The sequence below is a fragment of the Ambystoma mexicanum genome, chromosome 5p (genome assembly GCF_040938575.1).
Source record: "Ambystoma mexicanum isolate Mex_15411 chromosome 5p, UKY_AmexF1_1, whole genome shotgun sequence".
NCBI lineage: Eukaryota > Metazoa > Chordata > Amphibia > Caudata > Ambystomatidae > Ambystoma > Ambystoma mexicanum.
In genome coordinates, this window is record NC_090930.1 from 1,017,483,098 (window position 1) to 1,017,503,428 (window position 20,331).

The following is a 20,331-nucleotide window of genomic DNA, read 5'->3' on the forward strand; positions in this document are numbered from 1 at the left end:
TTTCAGAAGGATGAAGGCCTCAGTCTGCCCTCTCAGGATTTCATGTATTGTATGCAGGTTGCATATAGGTGGCTGAGAGAAGTGCTAAACTTGCTGAGCTATCATTCCAATTCTGTTTTAGAGGCGATGTAGTATTCAGAGGGAGTGCTGCAAATCCTGTTGTGTGTACGGCAGAGCTTTGCAAACTCATACAGAATTTAAAGCACAATGTTTGTGGGATGAGCATGTCATTCTAAATGCAATCTATTCTAGGCGGATCAATACAAAGGAAAGCGGGACTTGAATTCTCTTAAGGAATACATCGATTCACAGTCTAAGGCTTCTGATGATGTGCCAGCTGCTGAGGAACCCGCAGAAGAACCAAAACCAGAGGCCGAACCAGCTAAAGAAGAGGAGGTACGTAGAGGGATGAGCCTTCCTATAGCTTGTGGAAAAATGTTAGGTTGCCATAACCATTGCGACCTCCTACAATGCATGCTATAGAAAATTGTAAAAGTCAGTATCTTTGCAGTATTCTAGTGAAAAGCCAGTATGTTAACCATACAAACCTATTGGAGAGCATACTCTTGCACGTTTTGTACTTTGTTTGCTATCTCTCTAGGCAGCAGCAAATCTGCGTGCTCCATTTTCCATAGTCTTTGATACAATGTACTAAAGTGTTTATAAAAATATGCATTTTATTTTTTAGCCGTCCAAGGTACTGACTCTTTCCGAAGCTGACTTTGACCAGACAATTGCCACAGGTCTTACATTTGTAAAGTTTTATGCCCCATGGTAAGTGTGTTGTAAGTAGCAGTGATAATTCTCTTTTGCTGACCTATTCACTGGTGGTGGGGAGAATTTTGATAAGTCTTCATGTCAAAGTAATTCAAAGGATCCTATTTTCCATATCAATTAGGAATCTGCAACATTTTCTAATCTTGGTTCTTTATCTTTTCAGTGATTTTATAGGACCTCGTCTCCATTAAACAGTGACCTCGTTCTGCTCAGTTATTTGTTCTTCTACGCCTTTGTTCAGGCAGTGTGCCCAAGATTGAAAAGGAGTGATCTTAATTGGTTCAGGCCTTTTTAGGAATTACTGTGCCCACTGAACAATTTACTGATTTGCTGTGGCTCCCCCCCCCCCCCTTAACCAGTCTTCTCCTTCAAAGAGTTTGCAGGGACTGCTCAGCCATAACCCATAGGAATCGCCCTCTGAACTAACCGGGCTGCTATATCTAGGCATTAGAATTGAGCCTATGAAACATTTCCCTAACAATTGGTACTTTAAACACTACTACTACTGCTGCAACAGTGGCGCTAACATACCTGCCATCTACAAATGTCGTGCAGTATTTTACCTCCAGTAACTGGTGCCTGTTGGGTTTTCAATCTACTATTCTTAAGATTTTAGGATGTGGGGGCTGGGGGCGGGAGGGATGAACCACCCAAGGTCCACAGATAATTCAGCTTTTGAATAAGTCAACCTGGACAGCCCCTACCCTGGGCTTCTGCTTCAGTATATTTTCAAGAGGTTGTCGGTGTTCTCCCAGAATTACTGGCACCAAGGCAGCATTAAATTATCTTTGGCAGAGCAGTATCCCAGAGCACTGGAACATGCTTCAAAGGACGTACTTTGCGTCCAAGAAGTGTACTTTCACCTTTTACGTTTTTGCCAGTGCTTGCTTGCTCTTCTCTTACAGTTTTTGATTTGAGTTTTTTGGGCACATTTTTCCCTCAATTAGCTTCCTGGTTTACAAACGACATTCACAATGTGATAGAAACATTTCTGATACGGATTGTTTTGAAATAGCCTTTTAGTGTGCTTTTTGTGGCTCGGACCCTCATGCATGCATTTGTTGCACTATGAGACCTGGAGCCATCAGAGTTTGTTTAGATCATTGGGTACGGAAAAGCGAAAGCCTGCTGCTTCTGATAGGCCACCAGCCCTGTGGGGAGTTCTAAGCTAAAGTTGGAGGCTTTGCCTTTCTCCACTGCTGTGGCAACAACTGGCAAACTTCACTTGTATCTCGTGCCCACTCTCGGGTTATCCTCTCTGAGCCGTGTTCATTATTGTTTGGGAGGCTCCTCTTATCCTTGTATGCCGGTCGAGCAGCCAAGGATGCAGTTAGGGTGGTTAAAATGCACAGTATTGCATTGAGTGAATTGGTGTCGTAGGCACGAAGTTTAGATTTGAGGAAGGCCAGTCCACATGTTTGTTTCAGGACCACTCTTGTATAATCCCCAACTCTGCGTGGGAGAAGTGTGGGCGAGCAGTCAAGGATATACTCTCATGACTGGAGCGTTGAGGTAAAAAAGGCACAGGGTACCAGATAACCGTGCACAATAAAACATTGCGCACAAAATACAGTTATGAAAATCTGCACCTTTTATAGAGTTCAGGCAAAAATGGTAGCGTATGCCTCATGTAAGTAGCTGTTTAGAATGGTTTCTAGGGATGGGACTTCAGTCACCACTCAAAGTTCACAAACGTATGCTAGAGCTGTTAGCATAGTTTGTCCAGCGATTTCGAACATGCCAAAATCCCAAAGTTAACTGTGGGGATAACCCCAGAAGTAAAGACTGCAGTTACAAAGAAAAGCAGCTGCCCAACTTTCAGCAGTCTTAACATTGCCTTGTTGTGCATAGCTTGCGCCTATTGCTTTCCAGTGGGACAAAATCAGCTGGCAAGCCTCCAGTTACAGAAAGAGCTGTCAAGCAGGCAGTGACTTATGTTCAAGCAGGGTTGTGCAACGTTGATGGACCCAACCAATATGCCAGACCTCTCTCCAGCTACTTCTGAAGTAGTGATTAGAGCCTTGGTGAAGATTTGCATGCTGAGGCCCAGTGGTTCAAATGTAGGTAGGCTAATGCTGGTGATGTCCCAGGTCTTGGACGCTACCTATTGCTGTGGGTTTGTTTTGTAACTTCCGTCTGATACACCAGAAGCCTGTTAAGTGACAAGTAGTGCTATTCTGTTGAGACCCGGAGTTCTGTGTGGAGTAACCTGGCTATACCTGTACAGTCAGGTTAAGGGAGAATCTTTGTGGTTTCTTCTGGTCATGGAATGAGTGTGCAGGTTCCACCCTTACTTCACTGTCAGATTGTAGGTTGCAAGAGCAGCCTGTCTTTGTTTCAGCTTTTCAGGTTGAATCTCAGCATTTGACTAACATACGGCACATATGTTCCTATTTGCTTCCAGTTTTTGAAGACTGGGTGAACATTCAGCCTGATATCCGACCCTGCACCGTCCAAACATGTAGCAGCCACCCAATCTGGGGTGGTCACCACACTGAAACCTTCCCGGGCACATCCTCAAGATGGGTACTCAGAGTGAATCCAGTGGCCAGATAATGGCTGCATTGAGCTCCCAACCTGGAGTCTCAGGAAGGCCAGAACCATATAGGAAATGCAAGGCTACATGACCTTTGCTACCTGATCGCAATTCTTTAGAAGGTAGCAGGCTCTTGCAATATTTGTGAACTGCTTCCATGAGCCAGAGAGTACTCACAAGGAGGGGAGCATAACTACTTGTTTGTGGAAACCGGATCTCTTTGGGGCACCCCGACTTGGGAGTTGTAGGGCATCCCAGGGGACACCCACTGGGTGACATCGCCTGGGGTGCTTTGATAAAGACTCATTGGGAAAGATGCTGGTCTGCTGGGAGGTGGAGGTGGGCGCAACAAAAACAGCACTCATTATAGTCCTGTTTTAAATAAAGGCCATGAAACATTTAAATAAAGTCCATGAAACAATACATCTATTATCCATCCACTCCTACAGGATCTCTGTTACAGCCTTGAGTTTTCCCTAAATTTACATTATTCCTCCTGGTGTGATATGCAGAGCAAGAATATTTCACATGAAGTGAATGGTGGTGGTGGTGGTGGTAGTGGGTAGTAGTCCAGGGCCAAAATCTGTTTCTTTGCGTAACTTGATGAGTGCCCAGTAACGTAGCTCTCGAACATTGAAGCTAATGGGGAACTTGCAGCCATTGACTACCTCGATCGGTTTCCTGTAATTGAGACATGGCCAACCATCTACCTGCAAGAAATGATTTCTTTGTGGCAGAGATGATGCACGTGGAATATTAAACTTGCAAGTTTGTAGGCCTCATTTGAGATTTGGTTTACTCTTCTCTTCTGCCTCAAGCTTTTTGTGTCCATGACCACCACATCCATTCAACTGGTACCTTGGAAATCTGCCTTAATGACGTCCCCCATGTGAATAAAGTGCTACAATCTCCATCTGCTAGGGTGACCGATTTGTTTCTCCAATGTAAAGCTGTTGTGAGGTGTTTTGATATTTGTTTGAACTTCATGTTAACTAGGACATGTAATGACTCCACTATAATAGGGATATTTAAAGGTGTTTTGACTTTGTAGTGCTGTGTACCTGTTAATATCTACAAAGGATCTGCTTGGTGTATTCTGCATGTTTTTTGCAAGCTTTCTGCCATATATCTATTTTAGATTGTTAGACCTTGCTTTAAAAAAAAAAAAAAAAAACTTTGAACCTTCGGGTTCTTAGAATTGTGCCTTTTTGTCTGATTTGAATGCAGTAGGATTCTTCTCTGGAGTCTGGGTGTGAGGGACCTGCTGTACAGTGTGGATAAGTACATTCTAAAACTCGGTGACTCTGGCACTAGTAGTCCTTAGTCTCTTCTCAAAATTACCACCCTCCTGCCCCAACCATATAGACACCAATCGGTCAGTGTAATGTCTTGAATGGAGATAAGAGGGGCGGAGTTGGAGATCCAGAGGGTGCATTAGGAGGGTGTGTGATGGGCATCCCTGTCTTCAAATTGTCTCAATTGTCTGAGCTGTGCAGTAAAGTCCTTTAGGGTTTATGGTACACAACTTACTATGGTGGATGACCTGGAAGAAAAAACAAGCCATGGTTGAGAGTCCTGTCCTTTTTCCTACCTTATTATGGGCAGCCCTACTGAGCAGCGTAATAGCCGCGTTTACTACCTAAAAACAAAAGTAAATGATCCCAACAAAAGGGTGTAAAAACACTCCTGATAAAGAACAGGAAACCAACGCATATGTGCCTACCCCGTTTCCACTTTCACAGCTCCAGGGATGCATTCAGATTAATAGTACCAGCAGAGCAGTGCCATAGGAAAGAGCTCTGTTATACCAGATCTAAAGAAGGAAAACAATGCATTTTTAATTTATATGAATTGGAAGGTGAATAGTCTGGATTACAAAATCTGCTTCAGAGTGAAAATAAATTTGTACATGCCTAAAAACAAAATACTCTCAATGAACCTATGCGTTACATCTTTACACCCCAAACATTCTTTTTAATGCCACCTTCAAAAAATAGAAAGTAAGATCCTCCCATTTCAAAATCTTTTATCTGAGGACTTGCTTATGGGATTCCAGAGGAATGAACTAGAGCATGATGCTCAGCACAACAAATATAACGGGTGTGCCCTCACTCTACACAGATTTTGTTTTTTCCATGCCCCAACACTGTCTTTTTCTCAATGTGGATGGGACTGGAGAGCTGTGCGGTGGGAGTGCTTCCGTGCACCTACACTTTTTCTTTTTCGACATTGTGCTTATGCCCCACATCTTGGGTTTTAAACTGTTTTTTTTTTATTAATCTGCCACTATTTTCCTCCCTCTGACCTGCATGTTTTGTCTGAGTGGCTTGGGTGGATCTCGACTTGGGCCATTTTTTGAATTTGTATTTTTGCCACATTCTCTTCAAGGGTCCTCCGGCCCAGATTTTGGCTGTGGAAGTGTTTTTCGGCAGATTTCTCTGGCTTCCCTAAAGCAGTTTGCAGACAGTGAGGTTGCATTCCTTTTCTTTTGGATACCTCAGCCTTGCACATGTTCCCTGCCTTGAAGGGAAGAGTTCTTTGGGCTCTTCCCTAGGTTTGCCAGCATTTACTGCGGTGCCACACCTAGGGTACTCTGTTCCATAGCCTGTTCAGGTGGTGGAGCACTTGAGGGCATGCCCCAGGACACCTTTAAAATGAGGTCCAATTCACTGAAACGCTGAGGGCACGCATCCTCCTGAGCCAGAGCCCTTAAGAGCAGCTGGAGGCATTCGGCAGGCCAACAGTTATTCCTTGTACTTGACCCACTAGATAAGCTTTTGTACCACCCATCACTGTCATAGCATCTAAATCCAATTCCATAGTCGCAGCATGCGTTTCCTAAGAAGGCAGTTCCTCGAATCCGAAGAAAAGAGTAGATCTGACACCTTCAGTGCTGGGTATGGCACAGAGCCCCCCATACCTGTGTGGGCTCAGCAGAGCATGCCCTCCCCCTTCTCCACCTAGTATCCAGAATATTCCTTGCTGGTAGAGTTTCTGCATACTAATGTCTCTGGTGATTCATGGTTTTTGATTACCCCAAAGGGCTTTTCTAGACCCCATAGTGGGTTAGTCTGTCCTTTCGCTCCTTTCTGAGACATCTACCCCAGTTACTATAGCTGCTCGGACATATCGTTGGCCCTCGATTGCAGGTCCAGCAGACCTTCCTTCCAACCAAGCTACAGTATTGGACTTCCTCTGCATCACCTCCCCAACCCCTCCCCCCCCCCCCCCCCTCTCCCCCTGCTCTCAGGCAGGAAGGGTAAGGTCTTGGAATTTTGGAGGTGGAAAGAAGCACACTACACTTAAGCACACAAACTCTGAGAATATTCTGGCAGCCTGCAGTGCAAAGCTCGGGAAGGCGATTTCCAGCTTTGCACATGGTCTTCTGCAACACAGAAAGGGGCAATTTCTCTCTGGATTGTTGGACAAATTAAGTAGCACCTGACCTAGACCCTGTGACCGACTATGTGGACACTGCTGACAGCACCATGTGCCTCGACTTACAAATATGTAGTATGACCTGGCTCTCACCCACCAATTGCCCCTTTGAATGCTGTGTTCTTCCACCCCGCAACCAATATCCAACTCTCTAGAAAAGTCCAATACCTTTATGGTGAAATATGTTTGCCATTAACCAGCTTAGTCCAGAAGGAGAGGATCATTTCGGAGCTTATCAGGCCTTCAGGAATTCCTGAAAGATCCCTATACCATGATGGAGTGATGTCTCCTTCTAGAGGTTGAGCCATGACAGGAGTACGATCGCCAAAGACTTGCTTTTGGCTTCGGTGAGTCCTCGGGTGACAAGATTGATGACTGACCGCATTCAGTCACATGACTCCCTAGTTTGGGGCCACGTCTGGCCTGGTTGCTCTCACATTTACTGATATTGTTGCATTCCAGATATGGTTAAGGGTTGCCCCTTCCCTTAACGCATCAAACGTTTGCCAGGAATTGTTCACACTACTGCTTTGGGAGTGATGGAACCAGTTCCCTAGGCTTGGGGAGTGGTGATGTTTCTGCTCTTGTTTCTTTATGGCCCCAAATCAGTGGGGTGAGCGGAGGACTGAGTTCAGTATATTGTTACCCGTGCAGAGTTTCACGCTCTGTTGTCAGTTTCGAAAGTCACCCACAGTGCTCAAATTTCACAAATCTCTCAGAACATGGCTCTTTGAACACCTGATCAAGAACTTGACAGAGACCTCACAGTACTGTACTACTGTTAAAAGATGGCAGCTCAATTGCTGGCTACCCACACTCTGCACAACGCTCTGCTTCCCTTGTGAGATCAGGTTAGAGTGAGCAGGCTATCGAGGAGACCACTGGTTCACCAGGTGCAGCTGATCTGTGTCGCACTCATATGAACTGCACGCATCCCCACAAGCACACATGCCCAGAATCCTTTGGGAACCACAAGGTCGATGCATTAGAGACCGTGCGCACCCGGCACACAGGATTGAACATGTAGAATCCTTTTGTGGGTGAGGGGCAGCAGATGGTGTGACATTGCCCCACAGAGAGGCCCAAATAAATGTAGTAAATGGAAGCGCAGAGAAGACTTGTGCAATTTATGAAAGATTCAGTGCATGAAACAACTCCTGTTTTGAGACTGAACAGGACCTTGATCCAAGTCCGAACAAGCCAGTTGTCCTGATGATGCATGCAGTCTTGAACAGTATCCTGGCTTGGCGTGGACACCAATGTAGTTTGTGTAGGATGGGGGTAATTCAGTCAAATTTCAGTGCTCCTATAACAAGACGTGCTGCAGCGTGGTGGACTGATTTTAGGGGAGACAATTGAGCAGCTGGGAGCCCTGTTGGGAGAGTGTAAAAGACCGGATGGGGTGTCCGCACTCCTGCATTCTATATGGCAGGGGAGAGGCACAGAGGACCCCGGCCAAGATTCTCAATCGAGAAGCTATGGTCGAGCAATGCAGGCCTAGCTTGGGTGATGCGGGCTGGTTCTTGTACAGTGTAGTCCCCATGCACCCGCAAAGGAATGTCCACACAATATATTAGTGCAAACAAGTCTTTATATAATTAAGGTTCGAGGTTATATACACAATCACTCAGTTAATCTACAATGGCAAATATATACACAGTTCTATGTGGTGCCACAGACTTCATTAAAGTGCATCAACTGGACTTAGTTTAAATGTCACACAAATCAAGTAATAAAGAGAACCAGCAATAGACGTAGTAGGAAAGCAGTTGGTTAGAACAATTGGCAGAGTACTGAGCCCCTAATGTCGGGCACAATTCTGTATGAGGATTCCCGCACACCCCACCTGGGCAACCTGAAAATAAATATCTAATACATGCCCAGTCCATATATTATTGCTAGGAGTCTTCTTTTCTTCTAAATAGTTCTACAACCCCAATGTACCTGGAACAGTAGGTTTGACCTCTGGTCATCGACGGATCCTTCTTGAGCGGCTCCCTTTAAGGCAGGAGCCACGGATCGTAGAGATCCCTCGAAGAAAGGGTGAACAACTGCGTCGCAGCAGTAGCTTCGGTCCTGGCAGTGCTCGTCGCCGATCGGTCGTGGACGTCCTGCGAAGATGAGGCGTGCGGGCACCTCGGCGTCAAGAGTCTATGAAGAACTTTGGCCCAGCAAGGGCGTTTGGTCGTTGGCATCTGTGGTCTTTGGGTGGCGGGAAACCCACCAGTGGATCCTCCCCGGCGCGTCGTCTGCCTCAACTTTCTCCGGCGGGACAATCGGTTGGCGGTGCTGGCGAGAGATTCCTTCAAATCGAATGTCTTAATCAATGGAGCGTTGCGGCTCTGGTCGTCGACGGCACAGCGTCAAACGGTCCCCGCTTCTGGGTAACACAGCATTGACGGGCCTCCAGCTGTAATAGCCAACCTGCGAACCCTGGTCGTGGACGGAATGTCCAGTGCTTCTCTTCATTCTCCTCGGCGGTCCCAATATCCGGTCTGCAGCCTGTCGAGGGTCTGACTTCCAGGGAGCTTCGGTGGAGGTTAGCAGTGCTCCATGGTCCCTCAGAGCTTGGGAAGTGGGCGCCTAAGCAGGTCCTCTCTCGGATCAGTCCACGATGAACTAGACCGCTTTCAGATCTGGTCGAAGCGAATGCAGCAGCAAATCTTCTTCCAGCTGGGCTTCGAGATCAAGCATCAGTTTCGACTTCAGCTTCTAAACAAATTCTAGCAGTGAGAGGCCACCAGATACTCTTCTCTCTCATTCATTCTGCTTGGTCACACTCAGGCAACCAATCACTCAGGGGCATTCAGCAGTCAGTCAGCCAATCGGGCATACAGTGCATTCAGGCCATTCTCCTCCCTCTGACACTCACAACAATGAATGTGTATTGGGACAAATACTGAGCCATTTAGCACTACACACTGCAATCATACCAGTTACAGGCAGGGCTGTCTCAGTCTTTGTGTCACATACCAGAAACTAGACATCCACAACAAGAACTGCATATTGGTCACACACTCCATTCATTCACCCAGGTCCCACCCCAAGGGTGTACCCACAACATACAGTCACTGGGAAGGCTCCAGCCAGTCTGGCCTGGGCTTCCCCACAATACCATATATGGAACTTCCACCCAACAGCCAGTCAGGGGGCAGGGACAGAGTCGCGGCTTCCCAGGACTTTGGGAAAACAAGGTGACGGCCATAGCAAGCAAGAGGTCACAAGGGCCATCTGGTTTCCTAACTGATAATGACAGGCCCTTGGTATCCCCAAAATGGAGGATACTCGGGGCACCTGTCAAATTCAGCATGGAGCTGCCACCAGCCATACCCTGCTCTTTGGGCCACACAGCTGCCCAAAAACATACACTGGGGGCACAGATTGCACCCCCACCCATGGGTGCCATAAGGGTATCCCAAGGGTCTGTATACCAAACCAAAAATAGGAAGAGCTGCACTGCCAGGATTCCCACATGGACTCCTGGACAGAAAACAATACAGAACACATATGAAAAAGGACTACAGGACAAGGACCGGGAGGTCCTGTCCATCCAATGCATTTCCAGCCTCACAGAGAGCATTGCCCCCGTCGATGGGGGACACAAAAAGGGCCTGACCTAGTCCTGCAGTGGGCTGGCGGTTTGATTTTTCAAAGGGTAGTGAATCTGAAGGTGCTGCCATGTTGAATATACTGCTGAATGGGTGAGTCAACAGTCAGTTGTAGGTTAGTGGGGCGTTCCTTTCTTCATAGTAGAACTGAGTATTGATTTCCACTCGCCAGCTGGACGGTGGCGGCAACGCTGTTGCAACTCGATCTGTGGTCTCCTTGTAATAAAGGCTTGCAGAATATTTTGATAGTTGGCTTGATCGGTGGTGGAACCCAGGCCATAGATCTCAAAGTCCCCAATCCCCCAGTGTCGCCCGCTAGTGTTTGAGCTATGCCTGAAGGCCAACTTCTTTGCTTTAAAGGCTTCCATAGAAGGCCTCTGTGTTTTATCTTAACTGGCAACATGACCACCATGTTTTGTTTGAAAACATTTCAGACCAACATGTCTCCCTTTTTGCAGAATGGGAATAGAATTGTGGAAAACATGCATTCAGAAACAGGGCCTGCCTAGTGGAGCTAAACATTCAAGCAAAGGTCCTCGGAAGGCCCCTCAAGAGTTGCTGCTTTACAATATTGTCCTAGCCCCAAGCAGCAGTGGATCTCGCCGCGGATCTACATTTTTGGAATGGTTCGAGAGATTGATTTAGTTGTTGGAATGTCGGACCCGCTTTCCACCAATTCTTATGGCTTTTAGCCATAAAGTCAGAGGTTTGGGCTGACTCCTCCTTCTGGTGGCCCTTTCTGAACAGGACATGGTTTTTAGGGCTTTATGAAGTGTGGATCTCCTGCCTCCAAACATGCATCATTCGTCACTGTTCTTTGGCTTCTTGGTCCCAAAGGATTGTCTTGTTCGAGAACTAGGCCTCACAAGAGAACTTGAACCTCGTGAGGGCAGCCACAAAGTAGTCGAGTGTTGTATGACCTCAGGCGTCTGCCGAAGTGAAGTACCCTTTGTTCCCCATCCTTGAACAGGTACATCGGATAGTCCGTCAGATATGAGCAGAGCTACCGGCATCCTCACTCAACATAGATGGCCGCAACTGTCAGACTTGGAATCTGTGCATGGAGCACTTGCACAAGGTCTCTACAAAATCGGTCACTTACCCGAGGTTCCATGTGGAAGTGTGGCAAGCAATACCAGATACACCACTCATTTTAATTGACAAAAAGAGAAGGCTGCAGGAGAGACCAGATCTGAAGGGAGTGGCGACTGACGAGCAGGAAATGCCCACATCTCGTATAAGCGGAAGGAAGGTAGAGCATGAGACGAGCATGCCTCATGGCCAGCAAGAAGGCAGGCACAGAAATAACAGTATAGAGGAAATGTGCTGAAGGAGCATACAAGGGTGAATGACCTCAAGGCTTTTGCGGAAGAGATGGCAAACCGAAGATGACGCACGTAACTGGGCAATGCAAAATGGGAAGGTACAGGAAAATTAGCCAGTCGTATGACCCCTAGAAAGCGACAGACCCGAATATGCCAGGAGACAAACCTGTTGCAACCATAATGTTCAAGGCATTCGAATTGACCTACAGCATGCTGCATAGGTGAAATAGTTTGCTTTTGCAGGAATCCTAACCGCCACGCGGTGCCAATGCATTGAATTCTGCGCTGCAGGTAACATTGTCCAATACACCCATCTCTGCTCCCATGTGCCTTGATGCATCAGTCTGACAACAATAGGGACTTACTTTCAGAAGACTCCTCATGTCATCCTTCCTCCCAGGGCTCAAGATATTACTCTGGACCTCATGCAGTCATTAGTTCTCTGTGTGATGGGTAGTGGAGTTTTGCCTTTGAGTGGGCAAACTGGTCAATCTCGTGAAGGCTCCCTTGAACCAAGTCCTTTCTTAGATTGCCACTTGCTAGATCATGGATCAATTAGAATGGACTCTTGAAAATCTGCTTTGGGTGCTTCTCTAAGTAGAGCCAGTACAAGGTTTTATTTCTTCACTGATTGCCTTTGTAATCAAGAGGCACTTGCGTGGGTTCCTCCATCTTTTTCTTCCAGTTTGCAATTCCTATCCCACTTGATGAAAGTACAGTGCTTACTCTCAAGCTAGAGCATCCCCTTCGGCTAAGGGCCCCAAGGCAGCTCCTGAATGTAGCCAGTCCATGTTTGCCCGTTTTACAGGGCAGCCGTCAACGCGCAGCTACTGACAAGGTAAACTAGGTCCGGGCAGGGGGGGGGACAGCCATTACTGATCCACATTAAATGGACCCACCGCACTTATTACCTAAAAGCTTGTAGTCTGCTACATGTAGCCCACAGTTGTATGTTCGCCATATCTGACATTTAGGCATGTCATTCTTAGATGGAACTGTGAAGACTATCCTTGTGTCACACTGGAGTGAATTGTGAAGATTATGTAGATTAGCATGCGTCACATAGAGATAGAATTTTGAAGATGAACATGCATCACAATTCGAGCTAACAGAACTGTGAACTCACTCTGCATAGTCTACACCAACTATGCTGACGATACCAAAGTCGTCCTCCCTCTAGCTGGTAACTATGAGGCGGATGAATTCAGATAAGTTCCAAGTTAAGGAACTCCCGTCCCTTGCACAGTCTTGGGCTAGAAAAGCCAAACGTTTTTAGATAACATGGCTGTATGATGTAAGGTTTTATGGTTCACATTTAAACTGAGAAAAGTAGTGAAAGCAAATTATTCAATTTTACACAACATTTATCAATCAATAGAAAGTTTGCCCAATGCGTTGCGGGATGTATTCTCTTCTTCAGGGGCCAATTCAAACTTTGTATCTAGTTCAAAAAACAGTCAAACATATTTCATGATTAGAAATCAACTTATTTCAAAGGTATATAGTGCACATAATCGTTCATCAGCAATACATATGAGAGCATATAGTACAATTGCTTATTTTTGGTAGTTCAAAAAAGTTTGAAAAAAGTCTGTAGCGTGAAGTCCTAATATAGCAGACAAATGTTAACTTTCAGAGTGGCAGAAATCAAGATAAGTTTAAAAAATCATATTCTAAATTATAATAAAAGTAATGTTATTTTCACCCTTAGGGTACTTATGAAATTCATTAATCAAAGAATGTCATGCGTTTCCATGCTAGGAAGTTGTGGTATGAGTCTAGAGAAGAAAATATCAGAAGTAGGAAAATAAGTTAGGTTGAAAAGGATTGTACCAAACGGGGATATAACGTACCATTTATGAGCAATACTAGTGCTGCATAGAACAATTGCATTTGTGTCTTTACTAAAGTTGATGAACTTAAGGGGCACTTGTAGGAGGAATCCAGATCAACTGTGTCAACAGGGTCTGCAAATGAGGCACTTTAGCATTAGGTAAACATTAATGCTGTTAGATAATGTTCCTAGAAAGACAATTTAAAAAAATCACTTGCCCCTTAAAGCACCAGAAGTTTAGGGTAATTGTTGTAAAAAGGTCTAACCTAAAAGTACTTAGTTGCAAGTATTTAAAGCATTCGTGGATCTACTGTGTCATTAAGGTCTGCAGATGTGGCACTGTTGCTCAAGGTCAGTGGTAATGCTGTTTCGTTATGTTCCTAGAAAGGGTACAATTCGAATGAATGAGTTGCCTCTTAGCAACAGAAGTATAGCCTAATTGTGGTAAGAAAGTCTAACCTAGTAGTACTTACTTCAAAATGCTTAGAGCATTCATGGTAGTCGGGATGAAGGGCTATGGCTCCAACACGGGTGTAACTGGAGTTACAAAATGGCCGGTTAAAAGCGTCCGAGAACGGAAGTGACGACATCACGTCAATGACGCGGTTGAGGTCACTTTTGTTTGTCAACAACAAAACGTTGTGACGTGTATGTTAGTCTGAGTTGTAATAAATGATCAGAAGTAAAACTGTGTAGGATGGTATTAACACTACAACAACTTGATCCAAGTTGAGGTAGTAGGATACTTTGATAGACCAGTAAGCGAAAAGATGTGAAATATACAAGTTTTGGAATATGATTGGTTTATCCAATATGGGAAGCCTGAATTGCGACAAGTGTAACTTCGAGTTAGCAAATTCGGGTTCCCTTATGGGTGTTCGCATACAGGACTACTTGGTTAGGACTATGGAGGTGTGGAGATATTGAATAAAAAATGGGCATGGAAACAGCTAGCCAGAGATGGGATATCAATGGGATAGCCCCCAGTGTGGAAGGCGCCCAAATCAACTTGTTGTAGGTATAAAGTCCCCTGAGTGGGGTTCACATACTAGGATGCTCAGTAAGGACTAATTGCCGAGACTCCATGTGAAAATCCAAAGCAAAATATGAAGTATGGATAGAAAATAAGGAGTAAGCATATCAGTATGACTGGTAAAGGAATACCAATATCGGAATAGTGTTTGAGGATGGCATACCAAAATTGCATACCAATACAGTGTAATGGCCGATTGGCCCATCATCTAGAGTTGTTCTGATAAACATTACTAGTCGAATATACTTGTTTTAGATGGTAAGTACTATTAAGCATTTAGCGGTCTCATCTAGAGAGTTCATAACCTATCACAAATTTCAACTGCACAGTATAATTGTTGTGCAATGCGATTCCAGTCAGTTGTGGGAAGAAACTCATTGGGCGTGAAATCAAAACAAATGACACTGGTTTTGCCAATAATACACCAGAGTAGTAAGTCATGTCTGTCTGTCTCCCTAAGGGAGTTCAGTCTATGGATAATGGTATCCTCTGATATTTTACCCACCGGGCTCAAGAGGAAATTGTGATAGTAAATCTGACTGCATCCAAGCTGTAATGTTTTGCTTTTTTTGGAATAAAGGATTGGTCGTTGATGGTGATTGTGATGTTTTGTAGGATTCTTAGAAATTGGAGGTAGTTCGTGGAATGGACCAAGGTAATCGTCTTCATTAAGACCATGAGGTGTTAATGCATCCAGTTTATGTATCCAAAAAAGTTCTCTCTGGGCTAGTCCTTTGGCCAGGTCCCCTCTTCGCAAGGGATGGATCACTTCAAGGATGGGTGATGTTATGTCCACGGCTCATTTCCGAAGGCTGCTCAAAGAAACGCAAGTGATGATCCTGCCACCATCCTATTTACACTTGATGTAAATAGCCTATATACATCAATCCCTCACAACCAAGGGATAGAAGCACTCAAATGGTTTCTCTTCAGTATAGAGAAACACTTATCCAGAAAATCTTTGCTATTGAGCTCATGTATTTGATTCTTTATAATAATTACTTCTGCTTTTAAGGAAATTATTTACAGATTTCGGGAACATCAATGGGGTCGGCAGTAGCACCATCATACGCTAACATCTTTGTTTCATTTTGAACAGACCTTTGTACTTAATAAGGATCCCTGGAAAAATGTATCTGACATTTTTGGATTGTGGCAGGGTACCATCGAAGAACTGCAAGAATTCTTCCAATACCTTAAGGGTTGTCATGAAATAATCATTTTACCTTGAACTAGTCAACCGAATATCCACTTTTTGGATGTAAATATTGAAAAAATTGGGTCTGATCTTATCACCAGCATTTATAGAAAACCTACAGACACCAACAGTACGTTACACTTTGGAAGTTTTCACCCTGCTCACCTCGAGGAGAATCTACCCTTCAGTCAAATGCTACGTTTAAAATAGAATTACCTCAGACACTACACGATTACAAGATTAATATGACGACATGAAACAAAGATTCAAGAAAAGGGTCTTCCCTGAAGAAACTGTGGACAAAGCCATCAAACGTACAGAACATACCCGTACTGAACTGCTGGAAGTTCAGCCAAAAAAGGAAACTACAAGATTAATCCACACCTTCAAATTTTCCAGTCAAGTTAATTGCATCAAAAATTATCAAAAAAACTGGGACCTCCATAAAATCAGATCCCAACTTACACAAACTGTTCCTGGAACCCCCCTATGCGAAAGTGAAAAAATCCAACCATCTGTTCTAAAAAAAAAAAAAAACAGAATAAGGGGATACACCCCTGACTAAGCTGCCAACACTGTGCAAATATCATCAAAGGAGACAACATTCGACACCCCAATAGTGGTAAAAAAAATTCCACTAAAGAATTTTACAGCTTGTGATAAGAACGTAATATACACACACAGATGCCCATGCAGCAAATATTATGTTGGAAAGGCCATTTGCAAAGCCAAAGAGCGTTGGACGGAGCACAAGTCCAACATTAGAACGTGCAACCTAAAATCCCCAGCCTACAGACATTTTAAAGAAAATTGACCTAACATCACCCAACTAAGATGGGGTTATCCTTGTAGTCATCCATCCCTTGCCAATAGGAGGGGACCTGGCCAAAAGACTAACCCAGAGAACTTTTTTGGATACATAAACTGGATGCATTAACACCTCATGGTCTTAATGAAGACTATTACCTTGGTCCATTCCTCAACTACCTCCAATTTCTAAGAATCCTACAAAACATTGCATGATCACTATCAACGACCCATCCTTTATTTAAAAAAAAGCAAAACATTACAGTTTAGACGCAATCAGATTTACTATCGCAATTTCCTCTTGAGCCCGGTGGGTAAGATATCGGAGGATACCATTATCCATAGACTGTGAACTCCCTTAGGGAGACGGGCAGAGACATGACTTACCCCTTGGGTGTATTATTGGCAAAACCTGTGTCATTTGTTTTGATTTCACGCCCAATGAGTTTCTTCCCACAACTGACTGGCATCGCATTGCACAACAATTATACTGTGCAGTTGAAATTTGTGATGGATTGTGAACTCTCTAGATGAGACCGCTAAATGCTTAATAGTGCTTACCATCTAAAACAAGTATACTCGACTAGTAATGTTTATCAGAACGACTCTAGGTGATGAGTCAATCGGCCATTACACTGTATTGGTATGCAATTTTGGTATGCCATCCTCAAACACTCTATTCCGATATTGCTATTCCTTTACCAGCCATACTGATATGCTTACTCCTTATTTTATATCTATACTTCATATTTTGCTTTGAATTTTGACCTGGAGACTCTCCAATTAGTCCTTACTGAGCATCCTAGGATGTGAACCCCACTCGGGGGACTTCATACCTACAACTCCCAACAAGTTGATTTGGTCGACTTCCACACTGCGGGCTGTCCTACTGATTTCCCATCTTTGGCTATCTTATCTATGCCATTTTTTTTTTAATTCAATATCTCCACACCTCCATTAGTCCTAACCAATTAATTTGAATTGTACCCTTTCTAGGAACAGACGGCATTACAACTGACCTTGAGCTACAGTGCCACCTCTGCAGACCTTGATGACAGTAGATCCACGAATGCTTTAAATACTTGGAAGTAAGTACTTTTAGGTTAGACCTTTTTACAACAAGTATCCTAAACTTCTGTTTAAGGGGCAAGTGATTTTCTCTTTTTATTTTTTTTTTTTTGGTCTCCTTTCCAGTTACATTATGTAACTGCATTAAAGTTTGCCTAATGCTAAAGTGCCGCATTTGCAGACCATGTTGACACAGTTGATCTGGACTCCTCCTACCACGTGCCCCTTAAGTTCATCAACTTTACTAAAGACCCGAATGCAATTGTTCTATGCACCACTAGTATTGCTCATAAATGGTATGTTATATCCCTGTTTGGTACAATCCTTTTCAACCAAACTTATTTTCCTACTTCTAATATTTTCTTCTCTTCAGGCTCATATCACAACTTCCTAGCATGGAAACGCAGGACATTCTTTGATTAATGAACTTCATAAGTACCCGAAGCGTGAGAATAACATTAGCTTACTTTTATTATAATTTAGAATAGGATTTTTTAACTTATCTTGATTTCTCCCACTCTGAAAGTTAGCATTTGTCTGCTATATTAGGACTTCACTCTAAGTGACTTTTTTTCAAACTTTATTTTCCTTGAACTACCAAATATAAGCAATTATACTATTTGCTCTCATATGTATTGCTGATGAAAGATTATGTGCATTATATACCTTTGAAATAAGTTGATTTCTAATCATGAAATATGTTTGACTGTTTTTTGAACTAGAGACAAAGTTTGAATTGGCCTCTGAAGAAGAGAATACATCTCGCAACGCATTGGGCAACTTTCTTTTGGTTGATAAATGTTACGTGTAAAAATATAATAATTGCTTTCACTACTTTCCTCAGTTTAAATGTGAAACATGAATATTTTTTCAAAAAACCTTATCATACAACCATGTTATCTGAAAACGTTTGTCTTTTCTAGCCCTAGACAGTGTGCAGGGGACGGGAGTTATCTTCCTTCTACCTACTACACAGCCCACATGCCTGGGTTGTCCCTTTTCTCCCCCCACACATTAAATAATCTAAAAACAATTCAACCTAACCCCTAAGATGGAACATAGAACTACAGTCTAGCCACAACAGGTGTGCAAGTGATTGATCTCTCTAACTATGAGGCGGATGCCAAGTCCCTCAACTTAGCCTATTCCACAATCCAAGTTTGGATGGCAGCCAACTGGCTCTGCCTCAATGGGGATAAAACAGAACTGCTGCTGGTAGGACCTAAGGAAACCCTAAAACTCAACAACCAATACTCCGTCTTCAATATCGACAACATCCAAATCCCAGTCTCTGTGAAAACCCTAGAAGTCTACCACCACCCTCTCGATGTCAGGCAAGTCGGTGCGATCGCCTCCTCTGCAGCCGCCTACACAATTGCTAAACGCAGTCGGACCGTTCCTGACCACTGGAAACTGCCTTTCTATTGCCAGAGCTATAATTGTCTCAAGACTGGACTACTGCAACATCCTCTTTGCCAGCAACTCAGGAAAAGAACTTAAAGAAGCTCCGAACCATTCAGAATAATGCTCTCTGAGCAGCCATGGGCATCCCTAAAAGAGAACACATTTCCTCTGCAAGGAAGCAGGCACATTGGCTCCCAATTAAATAACGCATCCTGTTCAAAACATTTGCTATAACCCTCAAATGCATCAACCATGCAGCCACACCGTACCTCTTTTCTCTGTGTGAGTAGAACCTGTGCTTTCAGACCTACCACAACACCCTACTCCAACCGACTCGTAGTCCCCAGAGTCAAATGAGCTGTAGCAGGCAGGCGAGTTTACCATTCATTGCTGCTAGGCAATTGAACTCTCTGCCACCTACCCTCAGAGCAGAACCATCACACCTTGCCTTTCGCAAAGCACTCCAAACCTGGTTGTTTGTCTGAACCACAAAGTTTGTCCTGTATAAATCTGTAACAATGTTCTGTATGTTCCTTGCAACCAAGCCGCCACTTTCCGTAACCTCGCCTCAATGCCCCCGGGCTGCATGTGTGCTTTATAAATGTAAAATAAAGAAATAAAAAAAATAGCCTTGCGTCACACCTATATAATGCCACTAACCAACCTTATTAAAAAGCTTGTCCCACTGCATGCACCTCTCAAATTCTTAACTAAACACAACCAAACCGCACACGCGTCACTACACTGCAACAACGAAACTAATCCTACATAGCCTCGCACAACAGCACTTGACAGCTACCAACCGAAAAACACACGTAAGATCAGTTAACAGTGTAATCTAAACTGAAGCTGCCAACAACACATCACAGCTCTTGCTCTTTCCACCCGCTCAGTCCTACTAACTTACCCCTCAAGGTACCCTCTTGTTTTTCAGATCCAACAGAGCGTCGGGACTACTCGGGTGGTGATAGTGCACAGTACAAATATCCTTTAACATAACATATGGTCTCTGCTCCTCAAACTAGAGACATGGAAGACCATTTCTTGCGGCAATGTTAGTGCAATTCAATATCAGTTCCAACAATCCTTACTGATTTTCTTCAAAGAAAAGGTATGGCTTAGAATGTGCTCTTTGTTTTTGTCAAGTGGGCCCACTTCCCTTTAAACAGATTTCTTTGCTGTTTTTCTCCCAATTGGTAATATGGAGCAGAGGTCTATCCACAACCTGGTTAAGGACTCAACCGATCTAGCAGGACGTAAGCGTATACTAAACGTATTGACTACTGTACTCTGCTCCTTTTCT

At 44.1% G+C, this 20,331-nt stretch overlaps 1 protein-coding gene across 1 annotated transcript in view; it reads left to right on the top strand.

Annotated features, from left to right (window-relative positions):
* TXNDC5 (thioredoxin domain containing 5) overlaps positions 1–20,331 on the top strand; it is a 141,644-nt gene that overhangs the window by 96,445 nt on the left and 24,868 nt on the right. Inside the window, exons 7-8 of the mRNA XM_069613492.1 lie at positions 253–396; positions 689–774. Coding sequence (XP_069469593.1) covers positions 253–396; positions 689–774 — 230 coding nt within the window. The remainder of the gene's footprint in view (positions 1–252; positions 397–688; positions 775–20,331) is intronic.